Here is a 20,123-nt window from a genome sequence, read left to right on the forward strand (position 1 = left end):
ATAAATAAAAAAATATGATATAATATTTAAATTAAATTATCTATTAATTTTTTTACATAAAATATAATTATAAATGATAAGTTTTTAAGATAGAATAATTTCTCTAAATAAAAAAAATAGTTTTTTATTTTAATAATAATAATTATTAAATTAAAATTATACAATTAAAGTTTATAAATAAAAAATATGACAAAATATTTAAATAAAATTAAAGTTTATAAATAAAAATATGAGGAATATTTAAATAGAATTAATTACTAAACGTGTGAAATGCAATTATAATTGATAAACATAGTGTATATAGAATAATCATATTTTATGAGAAAGAAAAAATACAACTTTTAATTTAACATGTCATCATATTTTTATTTAAAATAATTTAATATAAAAAATATAATTATAATTTATAAATAATAATATTCAAGAATATATACAAGAATTATTTTATATGAAAGGGATAAATATTTTTTTTATTTATTTAATAATTATTAACTTTTAAATATGATATAACATTTTATAAATAAAAAATATGATAATATATTTACAAAGAATTATAATTTATTTTTTGTGAAATATAATTATCAATAATTAATATTTAAGAATATATAATAGTATTAGAAAGAGTGTAGTTATATTTTTTGAGTAAAAATATTTATTAATAAAAATTAAAATGTCATATGAGAGAGAATTAATATGTGTAAGAATAATTAATGTGTGTAAGAATTTATATGAGAGAGAATAAAAGACACATGGGAGAGAGAAAAACAAAAACACATGGGAGAGAGAAAAACAAAGACACATGGTAGGGACCACAAAATGCTTTTTCTATCAAAAAAGAGTGCTTTTTGACCAATTTTTAGAAAACCAGATTTGGCCGGTTTTTATGCTAAATCCGGTTTTTATGCTAAATCCGGTTTTTCCGGTTAAATCCGGTTTTTGACCGATTTTGACCGGTTTTTAAACTATCTGATTTTAACAAGAAACTGGACCAGACACAGAGCCGGTTCCCGGTTAACCCGGTTCGACCGGCCGGTCCGGTCCGGTTTTCAAAACATTGCTTAACACAAATACCTTTTTTTTTGTTAAAAATTGAACTTCATTAAATGAAAAAAGATATATATACAAATAGGAAATAACTCCTCAACACTAATGAGTAAGCTATTTCAAGATAAAATGATGAGAACTGCAAAGCAGTCATCCACAAGGGCTTTTTAGCCACCGAATGGGCTACCCAATTAAAATCTAAATTTCGAAAATCGAAAAAATAGATCAAAAATATCAACTAAAACTACTTCAGCATTCTTGACGACGATGTCTGAAATCAACAACTCTTCCATGGCTGAATACATAGTTTGACCCTTGAACTTGTACCCTTTTACCCATCTAACCTCCAAACTTAACGTCTCACCTATCGAACCCCTGAATTTGTTAAATAACCCGATTTGACCCCCGAACTTGATAAATACATAAACATTTAACCCCTCCGTACACAATTTCTTCTAGAACGTTTCAAGTGACAGGTGGACACGAAGGGTTCAATACTTACATATTTATCAAGTTCAGGAGCTAAATCGGATTATTTAACAACTTCAGAGGTTTGATAAGTGAGACGTTAAATTTAGGGGTTAGATGGGTAAAAGGATACAAGTTCAGGGGTCAAACTATGTATTAAGCCACTCTTCCATTGCTGTTATAGTCCTAGTGCATCCACCGCCAGGAACCATCGTGCCTATGCCACAATTGAAAAAGCCAAATCGAAGCAAAAAATAATAAAACAAATAATTTGCCATTAAAATAGGTCTATAGTTGCTTTGTTTTTTTTAATAATATTATTTTATCCACTTATCACAATTAAATGAATAGTAATGACGTTCATCCAATAGTGAAGTAGATAAAATAAATAAACACAAAATAACTATAGAAACACTGCCATAAAAATTATATTTTGTATATTACCGCCATACTAAATAAATTGAATATGGAAACATTACTAAACGATCAAATATCTCAATATTTATTTAAAATATATATCAAAAATTGATGAAAATATTAATCAGTTTTAGATAAAAGACTAATAAAAAATTGAAATAATATACTTGAATAATATAGTTGATGAAAAGCACGCTATGAAAAATTTATTTTTAAAAAGAAGAGATAAATATATATTTTAATTAAGTTTATTTGTATTAAATGAAATTGCCGATTGAAAATTTCAAATTTGGCTTTAAGTGCAAATTGAAAATGGCTCTACAATAAAAACCACATATATCCCAAAAAAATTTAACCTTAGAAATAGATATGTTATTAAACTTATTTTGTTTAATGTTTGCTATCTAGCATATTCAAAAGTAGAAAGTTAATAAAATATAATATGCACAAAAGTTTTTTAAAAAAGGAAATTCAATAATCATAAACTAATACTACACAAATATTAATTATCAACTTATAATTGAAATTGAATAGAAAAAGAATAGAAAAGTACTTATCTGTGTAAATAAGAGAGGTGACCGTTTTGATGTCCCACGGTGTTGAATAACTTTATATTCCATCCAAATTTAAAATATTGCCAAATATATTAACTTCACTCTTTAAAAGCATCTATTGTGGACTCTTTATAAATATTCTTTATTAAAAAAATAAAATATAAATTAAAATTCCAATGAATTTTTTATTTTGGAAAAAATAAAAAATAATTTAATTCTCCAAGTATAAACTGTTAAAATAAATTTCTATTTCTTTTTTAAAAAAAAAATTACAAAATATTATTTTTATTATTTCTTTTTTAATTATTTATTTTAAATTATAAAAACTACAATCATTTAAATTTAAGAAGTATTAAACATTTTTTACTTTTAATTTATTTTAAAATACTCTTTAAAATAAAGGAGACCATTTAAGATGTTTTAAAGAGAAAGTGCCAAGAAATGATATATAAATACAAATAAATATTATCTTACATAAATATTTTATTTAATAAATTTAATTTATTCTAATATTTTAATTTGTTTTAAAATATTTTTTAATTTCTATCAATTTGTTCAGTTTCAAAAGGTAAAATTTCATAATATGAAAATAATAATTGAGTTTATGAACAATTAATTTTATAAAAATATAATTTTATTTATATAGTTTTTTTATATAATTGGAGGAGGAAAGTGCTTGTGGGAGGATTTGAACCCCCGATCTAGTAGTTTTCTGCTCAGCGCTTATACATTTTGAGTTATAGCTCATTAATATTTATATCTATGTTAAAGTAATTTTAACGGATTGAAATTTTTTTGTTTTATAATTATTTGAATTAATAGACTAACACCAAGATCTGGAACTAGTTGAAGGCCCTATGAAATTATTAATTTTCTTAATTTTTTATGAATTTAAATTTAACTTTTTTTGAAAATATTAATAAAATTACAATTATATAATATTACAACAATAAGTTTTATATTACAAAAATAAAAAATATTCATCTATACTATATATATAAAAGTACGGATGGGGGGCAGGCAAATTTACTGGATAATCCTTTTCAGTTTACTACTAAATTAAGGTTTTATAGTCATTGACTAATTAGTTATTTAATTAATTACTATTATAATTAAAGTCCTAATTACAATAGGTAGCTAAATTATTTCCAAATTAATTTTTAGTATGTAAAAAATAACTAAATTATCTCCAAATTAGTAGGAATACCTATCTTTTAGTTTGATTGAATTCAAAATTATAATACTGTATTTGGTCAGTATATTATTATTTAAATTTTTATCTTATTATTTTTAAAAATATCATTAATAAAATTAAGTTAATTATTTAATTATGGTTATTATAAAACCAAAAGAAGAATAAATTCAGTATGGAAAAAAAATTAATAACTAAATATATTATATTTACTAATATATTCATTGACGAGTTACGTTACGAGCCACGTGCATAACACGTAATGCGAAACTAGTACAAATTAAAAGGTTGATGATAATTATCAAGGCTTAACTATCTTAAAGTCCATGTGCTTTCCATTTTTTCTTTACTTTATTTTTAAATATTTTTATTTTTTTACCATGTATATACGAAAACAGTTATATGAAATTTTTTTATTTTTTTTATTTAGTTCCTATACTTTCAAAATCTATTTTACTTAGTCCCTTATACTTTCACATTTTTATTAACTGGAGAACTTTATAAAATTATTTTGAAAGTACAAAGATCAAGTAAAAAAGATAAAAAACTTTAGGGATGAAGTAAATAAAAATTGAAAAATGCATGGTCCTTAGAATAGATTTTTCCAATTACCAATATCTTTAAAAATAATAAAATGAACAAATAATTTTATATAAATTCAAAAATAAATTACTATATTAATAATTGTTAAAAAAAATGTAGAATAATAATGGTACAAAAACGACTTGAACTTTTTTTTTTAATCTTTTTGAGGCTTAATTTTAAGTAAGATTCGATTTATAAGAACTAGAAGTGTTAGATCTTGGTCGGTTTACATTATCTAAAAAGAGTGAGCACTAAATATTCATATGCTCCAAATGATTATAGGATAGATACAAAATAATATTCAAAAATCATCTGTTAAAATTAAATTTTTTTAAAAATTTATTTATTTTCTACATTGGTTAGAAAATAAACTTCATTGATTTGCACAAATAGTCAAATACTTAATTGTAGACATATAATCAAAGAGCTTGTAAAACTCCTACACGCATGAAGGTGTGAATCAACGAATAATTTTTTAAAAATTAATTAAAAGCTGATGCATGACATGCACGTACAAATATTGCATCAAAATAGCTAGCCTTCCACGAATTTTCCTTTGTTTTTCTTTCCAAATTTTACAACACTCTAATCGATTTTACGATGTTTAAAAATTAATTAGTTATGACAATATGTAGTCAAATGGTTCCAAAAAAAATATTTTTCCTCCTTGCTACAACTTTATTTTATGTATGTTGATAAAGTTCAAGAGTGTATTCTAGTTCGTTTAGCAATTCTTCATGGCTGTTGCTAGTCGTTTTATTTTAAAAGACAGACACATTTAGTATACAGATGTAAACAAATATATTTTAAAATTATCAAGTGATATATGTTTTATATTGTTGCTCGATCTCATTTATGTCTTTATTTATATTTTTCACTTCAAATTTATTGATTTGATTACTATTTTAATTTGTTATAAAATGTACTATCTGATTTTATTAGATTAATGATGACATGCTGTAAATTATCTACTATTTTATATCTTCCTCGTAATAAAATTGCCTCCTATAATTTTACATATCTCTACAGATATGAATCTTACTCAATTAAACATCAGAATCAATGAGTAATTAGCATTCTTGGGTGGCAAAATCCATCATCTTAATCTGTAATCATCTAAATTAAGTCACCAATTTAATTTTAAGTAAATAATTTAATACTTACCCTTAAACGCAATAATAGCCTACAATATATGACACTACAATTTTAGAATTATAAAAATAGTTAATCTCATCAATTTTCTCATCAAATTTTAACAATTTTTTTTCTCGTCTCTTTACTAACAAAAACTGAAAATTCTTGAAGAAATGGAAGATTTTCGCAGTGCTCATTCCAGATATTTGAAGAGTTCGTCGGATTTTTCAAACGACGGCGCCGACGTAAATGGAAATACGATCACTACTATTAAAGTTGAGCCTGTTCGAATTCATCCTAGATATTCAAAATGGATAGATAATTCGAATAACAAACAACACAGAGGCGGCTCCGGCGCCGGCTCCGGCGGAAGCTATTCATCTTCACGGAATAATTCAGATGCGGAGGTAAAGAGACAAAAAAGAGTTGTTAAGTATAAAAGTTACGCTGTTGAAGGCAGAGTGAAGGGTAATTTAAGGGACAGCTGGCGTTGGATTAAGAACAAATATTGTTCATTGGTGCAAGGATATTAGTAATTTGCATTTTAATTATTCTTCAATTCTTTTTTCTTATACCTTCAATTTTTTTATTTTGTTGGATAATTTTTTTGATCAAGAAGAGGGTGGATTCAATTGTAATTATTCGTCTTCTGAAGTTCTACGAGGCTTGGGTTTTGATCGACAATTGATTTATAGAAAAAACGAACGCATCTCGACTCTTTAACAGTAAAATATCGATTTTTTTGAGAATGTACATTTGTGTTGATATTTGATTCCTTATTATTGAATATATCAATTAAATGTAAATCTAAAGACAATTTTTTATTCATTAATTTTGCTATAAACCAATCATTCATATTCAATTAATATGTTAGCTTTATTGCAAATTGATACTACATGATTATTTTTGTTTTCTTTTATATGTAAAACTAAATTCAAACTTTTTGTTTGTAATTATTTTGATCCTCGTCTAAATAAAGAACGTTGATCTATAATGCCATCCTTATTAACCCTTTTCATGGCATTTTAAGATATAATCATTGGAGGAAAAACCTCCATTGTTGATGGTAGCCTTTCATCAAATTGGGTCTTTGTATTCCAACACGGCTTCAAATAAAGGCCAACATGGGCTTATGTTTCCTGTGAATTGGGCAATGGCGTCGATGAGAGAATGCATCAGCCACCGATCATTTGCTGGTGTGACTGCGAAATTAACACTGTAATGTATTTCTTACTCCTTTCTCTTTTGTATTTTATTAATCTAAGCTATAATAATGAAAGATGTTTTATATTGCTCCTAGTTGATTTGCTTCCAAATATATTGTTCCTGGTTGATTTGCTTCTAAATATATTGCTCCTGGTTTACTGTAATAACACCATTGGATGACGGTTGTGCCGTCCCCTTCTTCCGAAAACCCGCTGCCTCATCTTCTCTGTGGTCCGTTGCCGTTTCTGTCTTCTTTTCTTTCGTCTGTTGTCTTGATTTTCCACCGCCGCCTGCTCTCCAACAATTCTTCACCTGCATTGCATGAATGTTTTGGACAAAATTTGTTTAATCATCCGGGCAGTAAGGTACCTTTTTCCTATTTTTTATTGTTTATGTGTTTGCGCTTTTTGTGGATAATAATTTATAAAATGCGTGTTGTAATTCAAAACAAACAAGCACTGCCTATACATGTCCACATAATATATTTGGTTTCCATCTGTGTTCATAATATGAAATTATATGCTATCTGTGTGCATAATATGTTTTTTGTTATCCGTCTCTCTCTTTGCTAAGATTATTGCTGGGTTTGATTTAATTTTCAGTTTGTGGCTTTTACTTGATTGTATATGGTAATACCTCAAAAATTCATCTTCATAGACGCCATATATCATCTTATATTTTAATAAAATCATCGGTTTGTCCATTCTTTTAATAACGGTCATATATAGAACAAAATTTTCCTTCTTTTACTTTTTTGGAAAGAAATTCAAGGCAAATTGCATCTTAAAATGTTATAATTCTTTGAATAAATTAGCCGAAACAAATGAATTTTCGACCTATTAGTGCTAGAAACTTATATTAACCTTCTTTGACATAATTGCTAAGAAGAAAATAACTGATGTTTGAGTGATTTTTTTCGTGTTTTTATGAGTTTTATTTAATTTTAAAATAATATATTTTTGTATACTTTGTGAATTTTTTAGTCATTTCTTAAAAAATTCATCCCCAATTGGGTGTTTATTACCCCTTTATGGGTGTTTATATCTCATATGGCGAGTTTTCTTTATCACGTCTACTTATGCAAGAGGGGCTTCTCAAATAGCCCCTCTAGCTCACATCCTTCCTCGGGTACCTCATTGGACACCGCTACTGTCAGGTAAGATCGAATTAATTTTATTATTGTTTTTAATTTCAATAATCAGGTATTTTATTATGGTGATTGCTGCTCTGGATGAACTCGACATTTCAATTTTTGCTTCCTTACAAAATCAAGGTAATATTTATAGCACATTAGCCGCTACCAACTGTAAGTAATTTCTTCATTTTTTAGTATTTTATGTTTATTATTCATTATTGCTACCGTTCGTTTAACAAATTATCCATATATTGGTATTAAATTTGTTAAATGAATGTGTAATTGGATGGCTCAAATAGTAGCCGCGAAGTCCACTTTTAGTTCTTTTATTTCAAGAGGGTTTCATCATCTTCATGAGATGGCCTTTCTTATTATATGTTTATATATTATTATCTTTGGCAAAAAAAAAAAAAAAAAAAAGATATAATCATTGAATTTAAATTTGAATTGGTGTTTTTTAAGTGACACTATGATTATAGTTTTGTCATTATGTTTTAAAATTTCTTCACTCGCCTATTCAGATGATTGCTGTCTAATTTACATTTTACACTACAAACCATGTCCTAAAAAAGAAAAAAAAATCTCCAAATAAAATTTGTTCAAACTATTTTATAACGAAAGTTCATATTAACAATTAGAAATTTTGAGATATTTTGAATATTGATATAAACATATATATGGATGGAGCCAGGGGTTTCCTAAGGGGAAGTCCCCCTCAACTTTTCATATTTAAAAAAAAACAATTAACCTTTTCTTTTTACAAAATATACTTTTCACTCTGAATTTTTGTATATATGTCCCCCTTCAACTTTTTTTTTTATTTAAAAAATCCTTTATTTCTTATTTTAAATATAATTATTAATTATTAATCTTTATATAATTTAACCCCCCCTAATATTCAATCTTGGTTGCACCTTCAATATATACTCTTTCATCCCAAATTAATAAAGAATTCAAGACAAATATATGTACTAACTGATTTTATTCATCTAAATACAATAATTTTTTTTAGAAAAATACTCCATCCGTTGTATAATTATAGATTATTTAGCTCTTTTTGGATTGTTCAATTTTTTAATAATATTCATAACCCTTAGATTTACTGTAGTTAATATATTTTAATTGGCTAGAATTAAAATTTTTTGTTAAAACTATCAGTATTAGTCTATAATTATTAATGCCCTTAAAAGCAAGTAAGAATGTTTTTGTCAAAAACCTAAAAAGAGCATTTAAAATATAAATAAAAATGTAAAATTTTCCACATCATAAGACTACTTAAAAAAATATATTCTAAATTATACTCCTAAAAAGAGCATTTTAAAATATTTTAGGTCAAAAGAAGTATATTAATTAAAAATATTGGACATTTGTAGATGTTCAAAGAATCAAAATCGAATGATCATAAGCTTCCCGTTAGCTAAATTTGCCTTCTAGTGCTCAACGTTTTGAAACTCCTATATCCATTTAAGTGCACACAAAATCACATACTGCCTAATTCATCCCCTGCCATTCCCACCCCTTAAATCTCCCTAAACTGCCACGTCTCCACCAATTCACACACACTCTGTACACTCCGCAGTCACTTTAACAGAAGAAACAAGTCAGCTATTCCTCGTTTGGAAATTTGAAATCCATCCCTCTTCCAAAAAAGAGACGTTATAACTTTTTAAAACATTTTAATATAATAATAATAAAACATTTTAATTTTTCAAATTATTTTTGATGGGTTTTCCAAAAACAAACTGTCTGTCTCCATTTAATGCATTTGAACTACACACTCTCTCTCTCTCACTCTTAACATTTTTCATCTTCAATTTCCTTTTTGACCCATAACAGAGTTTCAATTCCTATCAATTGCCAAAAAATGGCGAGAATTAGAGTTTGAATTGTTCATTTTCATATCTGTTTGTGAATGAAACCCTAATCCCAAATTTTGGGCTTGCATTAATTTGAGTGGGGTAGTGACAGAAGAGAGAGTTAATCGATAATTAGCTGGGTTTTCGCTCCAATTTGTTTATCTGTAGGTTCATTTTTTTGGAATTTTGTTTTGAATGATTTGAGTATGTGATTAGATTGAATGGCTAAGTTTGTTGGTGGTTATGGTATAGTTTCTAATCCCACTAACTTATAAGGCGAATTAAGATTAAATTTTTAGTTTAGGTTTTGATTTTTTGATGATGAAGTGGTTGTAAAGAGAATGACAAGGAGTTGGACTATAGATTTTGAATGTAAGTGAGATTGAAAAAAATGGAGTATTAATGGCTAGGGGTTTAGGTTTTACGCGGAGATCTTGCAAGTTATAGTTGATTGGTTGTAGAAGTATTGGTGGTAATGGAGAGCTGAGAGCTGAGTCTCGGTGATTCGCTGGTGTAGCTTAGATAGGTTTGCTAAAGGATTACCGTGGTGGTGATAGATGTGAAAGGATTATTGTCGTAGATGATAACAATGGCGATGATTTGTAGTTGAGCTGGCTATATATGGTGATGCAGTCATCACCAAGTCTAGTAACTTGGCTAGGTTTACTTATGAGGTTTTTTCTATGGTGTTCAAGCTGTCTTAGGTTAGAATGTCATGCCAATAGAGTGTGGGATAGTGTCTTTGGTATAGATGAATTTTATACATTTTAGAGATTTCTTTGGTAATCTATTATATTTGTGTTTGATTTACTTTAAAATTTGTTTGCAATTCTATTTTGCTTATTATATGGAATTGGGTATATACTTGATAAATTCAGTAAAATTGATGAAATTTTCAAATGTATTTTAAAGTATTAAGGAGTTTTTTAGTAATTGACAAATGATGTTTTGAATCTTCGAATACTTTGAAATGAATGAAATGAAATTATTATATGAATTACAAAATAAATTTGAACAAAACACTATGTAAAAGTTTGTGATAGATAAGCAACACTTTTAAGATACTTTCAAATAGAACAATAACAATTATGAACATTCATTGCCATGTGAATAATTTTGCCTGATTAAATCCAATTTGAGAAGTTGTCCATCAAAGTAGTGCTGTTAAGTGTTAATATATGAATATGATCTCACTAACATCTTCAACGTAGTCATGCTAAATGAGCTATTACACTGATTTGAAGTTCCATTGTGATTGCATAGAGGGACACAACTTATTTTATAAATGAACTGTGTTTTGTGCTTAATTCAGTTGCAGATGGATAGAGTTCCTCTCGCTTATCATCTTATCCTGTTATAGACTGTGTATTAACTTCAAAAATGAGGGTTGAGAAAGAAGGCTCAAAAAATGGAGGAGGTTATGTTGGTGGCTTCTTTCAGCTGTTTGACTGGACCGCAAAATCTAGGAAGAAGTTATTTTCCAACAAGTCAGACTTACCAGGTAAAAATTTCTTCTGTGTTCTTTCAATAGTAAAGCATGTATGACTTGACTAGCCTCAATATAGTTGGTTATGGTTTGTTTTTGCTTTCTTTGTAGAGCGTTCAAAACAAGGCAAGAGAAGTGATGGCAACTTGCCAGTGACTCGGCTAAATCTGGTCAGATGGTTTGCTCATCATTCTTCAATTTAAACTTTTGATTTTTTTAGAACGCGATATGGTAACTCAGTTTTGGTAACAATTGCAGATTGATGAGGATGAAGCTGGAGCAGGATCATCAAGTATTAGAGGAAGTAGCGATTACAGTTGCGCTTCATCCGTTACAGATGATGATGGGTTTGGACCTAAGGCCCCTGGGGTAGTCGCCAGACTTATGGGATTAAATTCTATGCCCACATCCAATTTTGCTGAGCCAAGCTCTACCCCATTTTCGGATACTCAATCTCTTAGGGAGCCATCTCAGCGGAGGAAACATTTCGATTATTATAACGACCCTCAAATTATGTATTCTGGAAATCTTCTTAAAAAGGAGGACGGTCCTCGAAACTTCGAAGAGGAGAAGCCTCAAAAGGTGTTAGGTAGACCTATTGAAAAGTTCCAAACTGAAATGTTGCCTCCGAGGTCAGCGAAATCAATTCCGATTACTCACCATAAACTTTTATCTCCCATTAAGAATCCTGGCTTTATACCAAGTAAAACTGCTGCTCACATCATGGAAGCAGCTTCAAGAATTATTGAGCCTAGCCAACAATCTGCTGCGAAGGCCAAACTTTCCATAGCCGGAACTTCTTCAGTACCCTTGAAAGTTCGGGATCTCAGAGAAAAACTGGAAGGTGAGCAGAAAGTACCAGTATTTGGGTCTGCGTCAGCATCTCTGAAATCTCGAGATTTGAGAGAGAAAATGGAAGCCCATAATAAAACATCCAGGCTTGTTGAAGCTTCTCGAAGACCTGTTGATTCAAATACTGCCAAGTATCTCAAAGGGCAGCCTTTGAACAAAAGCTGGAATGGTGCAGTAGATACCACATCTTTCAGGTCCTCGCCTGATACAGAAGAAGCTTCTTCTAGTTCAAAAAATAAGGGGAAGTCAATCTCACTTGCAATCCAAGCGAAGGTCAATGTTCAAAGAAGAGAGAGTCTAAATTCAAGTAGCTTGGCAGGCCAGAAAGATCAGAATGAGGTTATGTCTAGCCAGACATTCAGAAGCCAACCAAACATACAAAAGAATTTGCCTAAAAAATCTTTACATAATAATACTGGTGGAGTTCTCAGGCAAAATAATCAAAAACAGAACTGCCTTTTGGATAAGGACAAATCTTCCAAATCAGCAGTTTCTTCTAACACACCAGTTCGAAAAGCTCTGTCGGGGAACCCTCCTGTGAGGCACAAAACATCAGTTAAAACCATTAGCCCTAAAACTGGAACCAGGAAGTTTGGCTCAGATGGGACAGATAATGAAAAGGATCTTTCAAGTTACAGCAAGCATACTCCGAGGAAAAAGAGGTCAATAGATGGGACTTTACATCCTGAGAAAAATCAGGTGGTTGATGATATGTTAATCGACAATAACCGGAAGGACATTCAATCAAGTTCAGCCAATGATAGGCATTTTAGTTGGGCCGAAGAGACCAAGAAGAAAGGAATGGATGTCGTTTCATTTACATTTACAGCTCCCTTAGCTCGATCTGCTCCTGGTCATGAAACATTTGGTCAACCTGCACAGAAAAATAGCAGTGCTTGCATTAATAGTAGAGGCAAAAGGTTGCTGCTTGACACAGATAGTATGAAGCTATCTTCAGTGGGATACAATGTGATAGGAGGAGATGCTTTGAGTAATCTATTGGAACAAAAGTTAAGAGAATTAACAAACAGTGTAGAGTCTTCTAGCCGGAATTCTGTTAAATTCCGTTCAGTGTTGGGTTCGGCATCAAGTTCACAAGATTCGGCACCAGCTCTAAATTTAGGAGGAACTACACAAAGGTTACATGATAATAAGGGCCAAAACATGCTGCTTGGAGATAAATCTGCTAGGAACTATGGGTTTGATGCGTTCTCAACCAATCCCACTGCTCTAAGATTTAATAACTTGTTTCAGGTAAGAAACTCTAAACTTTCCACTTCAAGGAAAAATCTGTCTGTTCCGTTGATTAGTTTAAATAATATGTAGCAGTGATCTATTGGCAATAGTTAGTTTTTGTAATATGTATGTATGGCCAATATATATGTTTAGTTAATATGTCCAATTTCTGAAGTCAAAACTTCATATTTCAACATTATTATGTTTGAAGTAATTAGTGTAACTGTGACATGTTAGGGAGTTGATGAAATGGAAGAGTGCAGCAGTAAGTCTGATGATTCTAGAAGGCTGCTTGATTGCAGACGGCCCAGTCCAGTCTCTGTTCTTGAACCTTCCTTTTCAGCCGAAAGTAGCAGTTCTGTAGAAAGCATAGATTGCAGTAGTACCGAAGGTAACAGATGCTTATCCTTTTGTTTGTACTTTATCTGCAAATCATCTGTTATCGACTCAAGAACATGAACATACAAGTTCTTATAAATATACTTGCAGGTAGCAAGCAATGTTCATCTATACAAGCTCAGGAAATTTTTGGGTTTTGCTCTTCAAAGCAGCTCCATTATGTTGATGCTGACACAGATTTATCAGATTCTGCTTCTTCAACATCTTATGGCACAGCTACGAAGCAGAAATATACTATATCTGCGGCCGATTTAGTGAAATCACGCAATTGGGAAATAGATTATGTGCAGAAGATACTATTTAATCTGGAATATATGTTTCAAGACTTTGCACTAGGCCAGTGTAGTGAGATCATAAACCCTAATCTCTTCAACCAGTTGGAAAGTCGTAAAGACGGACTACTTAGTGAAAATGTGGAGGCTAGACTTGAGCGGAAGGCTATATTTGACTGTGTAAGTGAATGTTTGGACATAAGATGTCGGAGATACGTTGGCGGTGGATATGGCACGTGGACAAAAGGAGTAATGATTGCAAGAAGCAAAAAATGGCTGGCCGAAGAAGTGCTGAAGGAGGTCTCGGCATGGAGGAGCATGGGTGATTGTATGGTGGATGAGCTTGTAGACAAGGATATGAGCAGTCAGTACGGAAGATGGCTAGATTTTGGAGCTGATGCATTCGTAGTCGGAGGTGAGATCGAGGGTCAAATTTATAATACTCTGCTCGATGAAGTCGTTTCCGATATCTTTTGGCGATGATGATGCTGTTAGCTGCGGGATCATATGAAATTTGAAGTCATGCTTGTGAAGATCGACTATCCTGCACATGTGAGTTGGGATTGGTTTAGTTTCAAGATTTTAACCTTGTTTAAATTATTGCTTCATTTATTGCATTGTGAATTAGTGAATTATTTATAGGATGTTATGTTAAAAATCATTATAATGAAAGGCGGGAGATTCCACTTTTGGTATCGAAGCATGCATGGTTTTTTCGCATTTCTCACAGCTTAGACCATGGCAACTCAAGGAGATATCTTAGGCTTAGTGGTGTGCATTTGTGAACCAAACCGAACCAAATTAAAAAAATTATCTTTTTAAGAAATTGAACCAAAATTTAAGTAGTTTTTTTTTTTTAAAAAAAAACGATCCGAACCAAAGTAGTCGGGTTGGTTCCCTTATATTAATCCAGTTTGCAATATAACTTGAGGAAAAAAAATTATATCAAAAATTAAACAGAACAAAAAAAAACTGATCTTTTTGTAATATCAAAAGTATTGAGCCAAATTTGTCAGTTCAATTTAGTTTCTGGGCTTGGTTTTTTGTACACTACTACTACATGCGCTTACTTGCCCATTCTAGTCAACTATTAGACCTGCATTTGGATTGTTATGCAATTGGATTAGAATACTCTCCAACTGATTCATAAATATATAGTCTTTATCATAAAATGAACAATTCTGATCAAAAGAGTGTAAATTATATTAAATTAATCTACGGCATTTATTTTATAATAAAGAGTGTAGACTGATTGAACATGATAGATCATGACATCATGTTCAATCAACTTGAGAAAAATAGAAGTAAAACAGTAATGCAACTTTAGTATACCTAATCATGGGCTTGGGTAGCTGTCTAGACCCATCTGCTTTGGGTCGAATCTCGATATTTTTTCATTTTATTTTAAGCCCGTAATAAGTCTGAGATTTTGTGGATAGTTTTAAGATGTTATAATTATTTTAATTTTATTATAGGTGGCGAAAAAGTTCAGTTTGAACCCGTATATATATATATAGCGGATAAGCAAAACTGGAATAGTAGATATGAGACCCGAACCAGGCTTGAGCCGGCCTTGCACTTGCATTTAAAAGAGTCAAATTCATTAGAAAGATGGCCCGAACCCGGCTTATGAACAGTTCTAAATTATAGCTCAAGATAACTGCACTCTTCTTGTTCAAAAACTATAAACCAGCAATTATTAGGATCTATACACTTAGAATGTTTGTTGGGTTGGAATAAGTTTCTTATTTTGGAAGAGACTGATGTGTTATAAGATTTGTCAATTCATGCTAGTGAATGGTGGTTACAACTTACAAGGGTTAATTACATATAGCTACCACATAAATCTAAATGGCCCAATCTTTTGCCCTTTTAATAGAAAATGACAACATTTACTTATGATTATTCACTTTCCAAGAATAAGACAGTGAAGAAGAGATAAGTAAAATGGTCCATCACTACCAATCCAAAGATCAACTCAAAAGATTATAACAACTCACCCTCCATTTCCATGCATGCATGTCAATCTCATTTGAGTTTATTAGGTGAAATTTTGAAAATCTCAACTTAATCACTCAATCTTAATACTTACATTATCATTTTGTACAACTTCCAAAAAAAAAAAAAAAACCTAAAGGAGAGGTGACTACAAAGAAAAATGGCTATCAATATATATCTATAACTTTATCTAAAACTTTATCCATTTTAATAATTATAACTATAATTCTTTTGAACAATTTCGTACGTCAATTCTATAAATTGAAATAAAAATATCCAAAATATATCTGATCACACGTGGATTGCTTATATGAATTTACTTGATTGGTTTACTTAGAAAAAAGAAACTCATAAGTTTGATTAAATTATGATTTGAATATAATTGTTCCAACTTTTTAAATTGTTGACCATATTATTAATTTTTTAAAAAATATCTTTATCAAAATTATTTTTATTATGGATATATAAAATAATCCTGCTTAGAAAAAAAATATAGTTTTGCCTTTTACGCTTCAAAGAATTAATCTATCAAAAAAATTCAAACTATTAATAGAATTTATAACTATGTTTTTATGATCTCATGTAAAAGATTATTAAATCTAAAATATGAACAAAGAAAAATTCAACTTATATTATACTAAAATATTTAATTAATTAAATAAAAGTTACCACAAGAATAACTCTTAATTAATCATAAAATTTCAGATATCATATTAAAATATCAATTCACTCAAAAAAATCAATCTAATCACTCAAAAATACAATCTAGTAGGCTCCAATTATGAGATTTACTTTGCTATCTCTAAATATTGGTTAAACCTCAATTCAAACCCTTAAACTATCTTCAAACAAATGAATCAACCAATTAATTAAACCAGCAAAATTTAAGTTTGTGCTTATAGATCACCACAAGTCTAAACCCAAACCCATTGTGTTGTCCCAATAATCAAAGCTTAAACTAAACACTTCTTCATCAAACCCTAAATTCATCACTGGTTCTTCTTCTGACCCACAAATATTAAACCACTCTCCTGCACTACATTCCCCATTAAAGCTCAGACCAGAGCTCACTTCTCTCTCTAAGTCACTCGTAGCCACGCTGTCTGGACCCATCGTCATCACTGCCTCATCATTTCCTGTCCCAAGAACACCATTTTTTTCTCCATCATTACTTAAAATGTTCACAGCTTCACCTTCTAGGGCATCTTTAAGACGATTTATTTCACTGTCGAGCCACTCATACGGTCCCCAAACGTCGTTTTCGGCCTCTGGTTGATCATTTTGGACCAAACATATCTCTTGAATTTCCTTATTTTGCTTTACATTTGATGGTTTTAAGGATGTTTCACTGGTTTTTTCTTGTTCTTGATGCTCAGTTGCACGCTTAGGCTTGCGGTCTTGTTTTTGTTTTTTGACGGTTGATTTTGATGTTGTTTTTTCAGTGGTTGATGATTTAGGTTTGCATGATTCAACTAGTTTTGCTAAGTTGATTGTGGGTAAAGAATCAGTTTTGGAAAAGCTGTAAATTTTTCTGCTTAAATGAGAGTTCCAGTAATTCTTGATCTCGTTGTCTGTTCTTCCTGGTAAATGAGCAGCAATCAAAGACCACCTAAAAATAGTAATTCAGCAAAAAAACTTAAAAAATGCAGATTTAATATGTATTTAATTATTTATGTAGAATGAATATTATGTCAAAAAAAATATAGAATGAATATGTCAACCAAATAAACTGTTCATTAATTTTAGAAAATGACATTCATCTTCTTTAGTTATAACCATAGAAAATTGTAGTGTTAAGCTTGTAGTCCACGTTATCAACATGAGATGTTACTCGAATGAAAATTTCATTTAAAGGGGAAAATTAAAGCTTGAAAATATATAATTATCTCATTTTTGTTGTTGTTTTTATAAATATATAATTATCTCATCGGCTTATTAAATCTCATTTTTTTCCATTTTGCAACGACACATATTCTATCCTTTCAATTTTTGACATGGCGTAACTGTTTTCTGACGTTGTTTTGGTACACATTTGTAACTTTATATTTAATGGAAAACGACTATATTTATGCTACACAATGCCTACAATTGAAAGAATAAAATGTGGGATGCAGCGTTTTAAACGTCGTGTTGAAATCGCTACAAATGGGATTAGGATTCGATATGCCAGCAATAACCCTTTATTTTTCCAATTATAAAAGCAATGCATGTCATTTATTTGACTAGAAGTTTTTAGATTTTTGAAGTTACATGCTGTTAATTATTGCTACTGGGACCTATATGTACACACTCCTTAATTACTTTTAATGAAAGACACACTTACCTTACTTGGCAAGAAAAGCACCAAATTATTAATGGCAAAAATAAAATAATTGATGATGTGTTTATTTATTTCCTTACAAATATGAAACAAAATTAGGCTCATTTTTGTTTGGAGAGTAAGAATTTTAGATTTTTGTTTGTAAGATTAAAGAAGTGGAGGCTACCTATTACCCAAGGCTGTGTGCAACTGAACAATGGTTTGTTCCTCTTGTTTAGTAAAATTGCCTCTCTTCAAATCAGCTCTTAAGTAGTTAATCCATCTCAGTCTGCAACTCTTACCACATCTTAACAACCCTTCAAGGTCATCACCATCAACTACTTCATTATATAATTATCAAAAATAAACCAGCAAAAAATATACGCATTCATGGAATTGTTAAATTTTTTGCAGTTTCTCAACTCTAGATTTTCTATAAAACAGTTATCATCGTTCAATTTGTTATATTTTGATAAAAACAAAAATCCAGTCATCAAAATATAACAAATTGAATGATATAGAATTCAGTATAACTGTAAATTTTTTTAACCCCATGCATGGATGATGTACAATTTTTTAGCTTGAATTAAACGATACAGAATTCAATATAACCATAAAATGTGTGTGCGTGTATATATATATACACACACACGCATTTTTTTGTTAATTAGAAAAATAATGTAGATTAAAGAGTATACCTGCATTCTTGGGTAGTGCTCTCCATGATCCTTCGCCATTAGCAAGAATGTATTTAGTCAAGATATCATCCTCTTCATCTGTCCATCTTCCTTTCTTGAGTCCTATTTTGTCACAACATGGTGCTCTTCCCATTCTTTTTTAAATTAATTATGATCTCCTGCTTCAATATTATATGTGTCTAGAGTTTGTATTTTTAAAGAAGAGAAGAGAAATGGTGAGAACTAGCTAGGTCATGATTTGTGTAGTGAAGGTATAATGTGGTACGTTGGGTATATAATAAAAGTTGGTGGACAGGGAAATGAAGGTGATGATGCTGACATGTTAGCGGTGACACAATTTGCCACGACTCTCAATTCTGGACTTGTTGTCTGAGACAATTTCTTGTCTAATTAAGATTTTTAATTATTTCTTCTTATAACAAATTTATGATATTTACAATAAAATTTGGTTTAGATGAAAAATATTATATATATTGTATGAAATTATTAATTATCAACTCTCAAACTAGTCTTGCATTCTTATTTTAATGATAGGTGCCAAGAATGCATAATTCAATTAAATATGAAAATTTTAGGTGTGATTTTGTTTATTATTGTAATAAAAAAATTATCATTAATATTCAGAAGACAAAACATACATTAGATCTCATTGTGCAAGTTAATGAAACTTAATTATTTATTTAAAATTAATTATTGTTGGTTTAATATAAAAATACCTATTTCTATTAAACTGTTTGTAAAAATATGCTTGCTTTTTTACTTTTATTTACAAAATATACTCTTTTTCATATTTTTTACATAAAAATATTTTAATTTTTGATACATTTTTTAAAAAGCATATATTTATAATTTTTTTGGTCAAAATATCTATAAGAAAAGGTATAGAGTGTAATTTCCTCTCATTGTATTGTTCCCGAAAGTACATATGTACCCTGAGTACTACCGCTGAAGTCTGAATTATAACCTTACCAACGAGTACCTATGGTCTTTAATCTGTGGGACATGTTATTTTATTGTTAATAAAAAAATTATTCAAAATTGTATTCGCATATTCCATATCCTATATATTAATACTTCAAAAGAACTGAGACAAGTCATATTTCCAATCCTGATATGTTCACACGAATATATATTTGCTTGAGAAGAGAATCGAGTTTCGTTTAGAAATCTTATGCCAATATGCCATGAAGACATCAAGTTTAAAAAAGGGATTTTCATGTTTCGTCATTTAACACAAAAGATCATAGCCATAGGTGTTAAACAATTGCATATTTTGCTATTTTAACACAATT

The 20,123-nt window shown here is 29.8% G+C and overlaps 2 protein-coding genes across 2 annotated transcripts; one reads left to right on the forward strand and one right to left on the reverse strand.

Annotated features, from left to right (window-relative positions):
• Window positions 1-9,489: 9,489 nt before the first annotated feature.
• LOC126669185 (uncharacterized) lies at window positions 9,490-14,536 on the forward strand. The gene is made up of 6 exons (XM_050362582.2): window positions 9,490-9,755; window positions 10,904-11,092; window positions 11,189-11,247; window positions 11,336-13,183; window positions 13,403-13,556; window positions 13,655-14,536. The coding sequence occupies exons 2-6, from the start codon at window positions 10,972-10,974 to the stop codon at window positions 14,317-14,319; spliced, it is 2,847 nt and encodes a 948-aa protein (XP_050218539.1). The 5' UTR covers window positions 9,490-9,755; window positions 10,904-10,971; the 3' UTR covers window positions 14,320-14,536.
• Window positions 14,537-16,540: 2,004 nt separating this feature from the next.
• LOC126669220 (myb-related protein 308) lies at window positions 16,541-19,169 on the reverse strand. Its single transcript, XM_050362631.2, has 3 exons — window positions 18,832-19,169; window positions 18,321-18,450; window positions 16,541-17,443 (listed from the first exon to the last, which is right to left on the reverse strand). Exons 1-3 carry the CDS (start codon window positions 18,962-18,964, stop codon window positions 16,738-16,740), a joined length of 969 nt encoding a protein of 322 aa, XP_050218588.1. The 5' UTR covers window positions 18,965-19,169; the 3' UTR covers window positions 16,541-16,737.
• Window positions 19,170-20,123: the final 954 nt, after the last annotated feature.

This window comes from Mercurialis annua, linkage group LG2, assembly GCF_937616625.2.
Source record: "Mercurialis annua linkage group LG2, ddMerAnnu1.2, whole genome shotgun sequence".
Lineage (NCBI taxonomy): Eukaryota > Viridiplantae > Streptophyta > Magnoliopsida > Malpighiales > Euphorbiaceae > Mercurialis > Mercurialis annua.

What these genes read in the sequence shown, in the direction of transcription:
- LOC126669220 (XM_050362631.2), bottom strand. Translation starts at nt 18,964, where the DNA reads ATGGGAAGAGCACCATGTTGTGACAAAATAGGACTCAAGAAAGGAAGA. An exon ending in AGCACTACCCAAGAATGCAG is followed by an intron (nt 18,451 to 18,831) that starts GTATACTCTTTA and finishes ATGACCTTGAAG; the next exon opens with GGTTGTTAAGATGTGGTAAG. An exon ending in CACACAGCCTTGGGTAATAG is followed by an intron (nt 17,444 to 18,320) that starts GTAGCCTCCACT and finishes TACTATTTTTAG; the next exon opens with GTGGTCTTTGATTGCTGCTC.
- LOC126669185 (XM_050362582.2), top strand. Translation starts at nt 10,972, where the DNA reads ATGAGGGTTGAGAAAGAAGGCTCAAAAAATGGAGGAGGTTATGTTGGT. An exon ending in CAGTGACTCGGCTAAATCTG is followed by an intron (nt 11,248 to 11,335) that starts GTCAGATGGTTT and finishes TAACAATTGCAG; the next exon opens with ATTGATGAGGATGAAGCTGG. An exon ending in AGATTGCAGTAGTACCGAAG is followed by an intron (nt 13,557 to 13,654) that starts GTAACAGATGCT and finishes ATATACTTGCAG; the next exon opens with GTAGCAAGCAATGTTCATCT.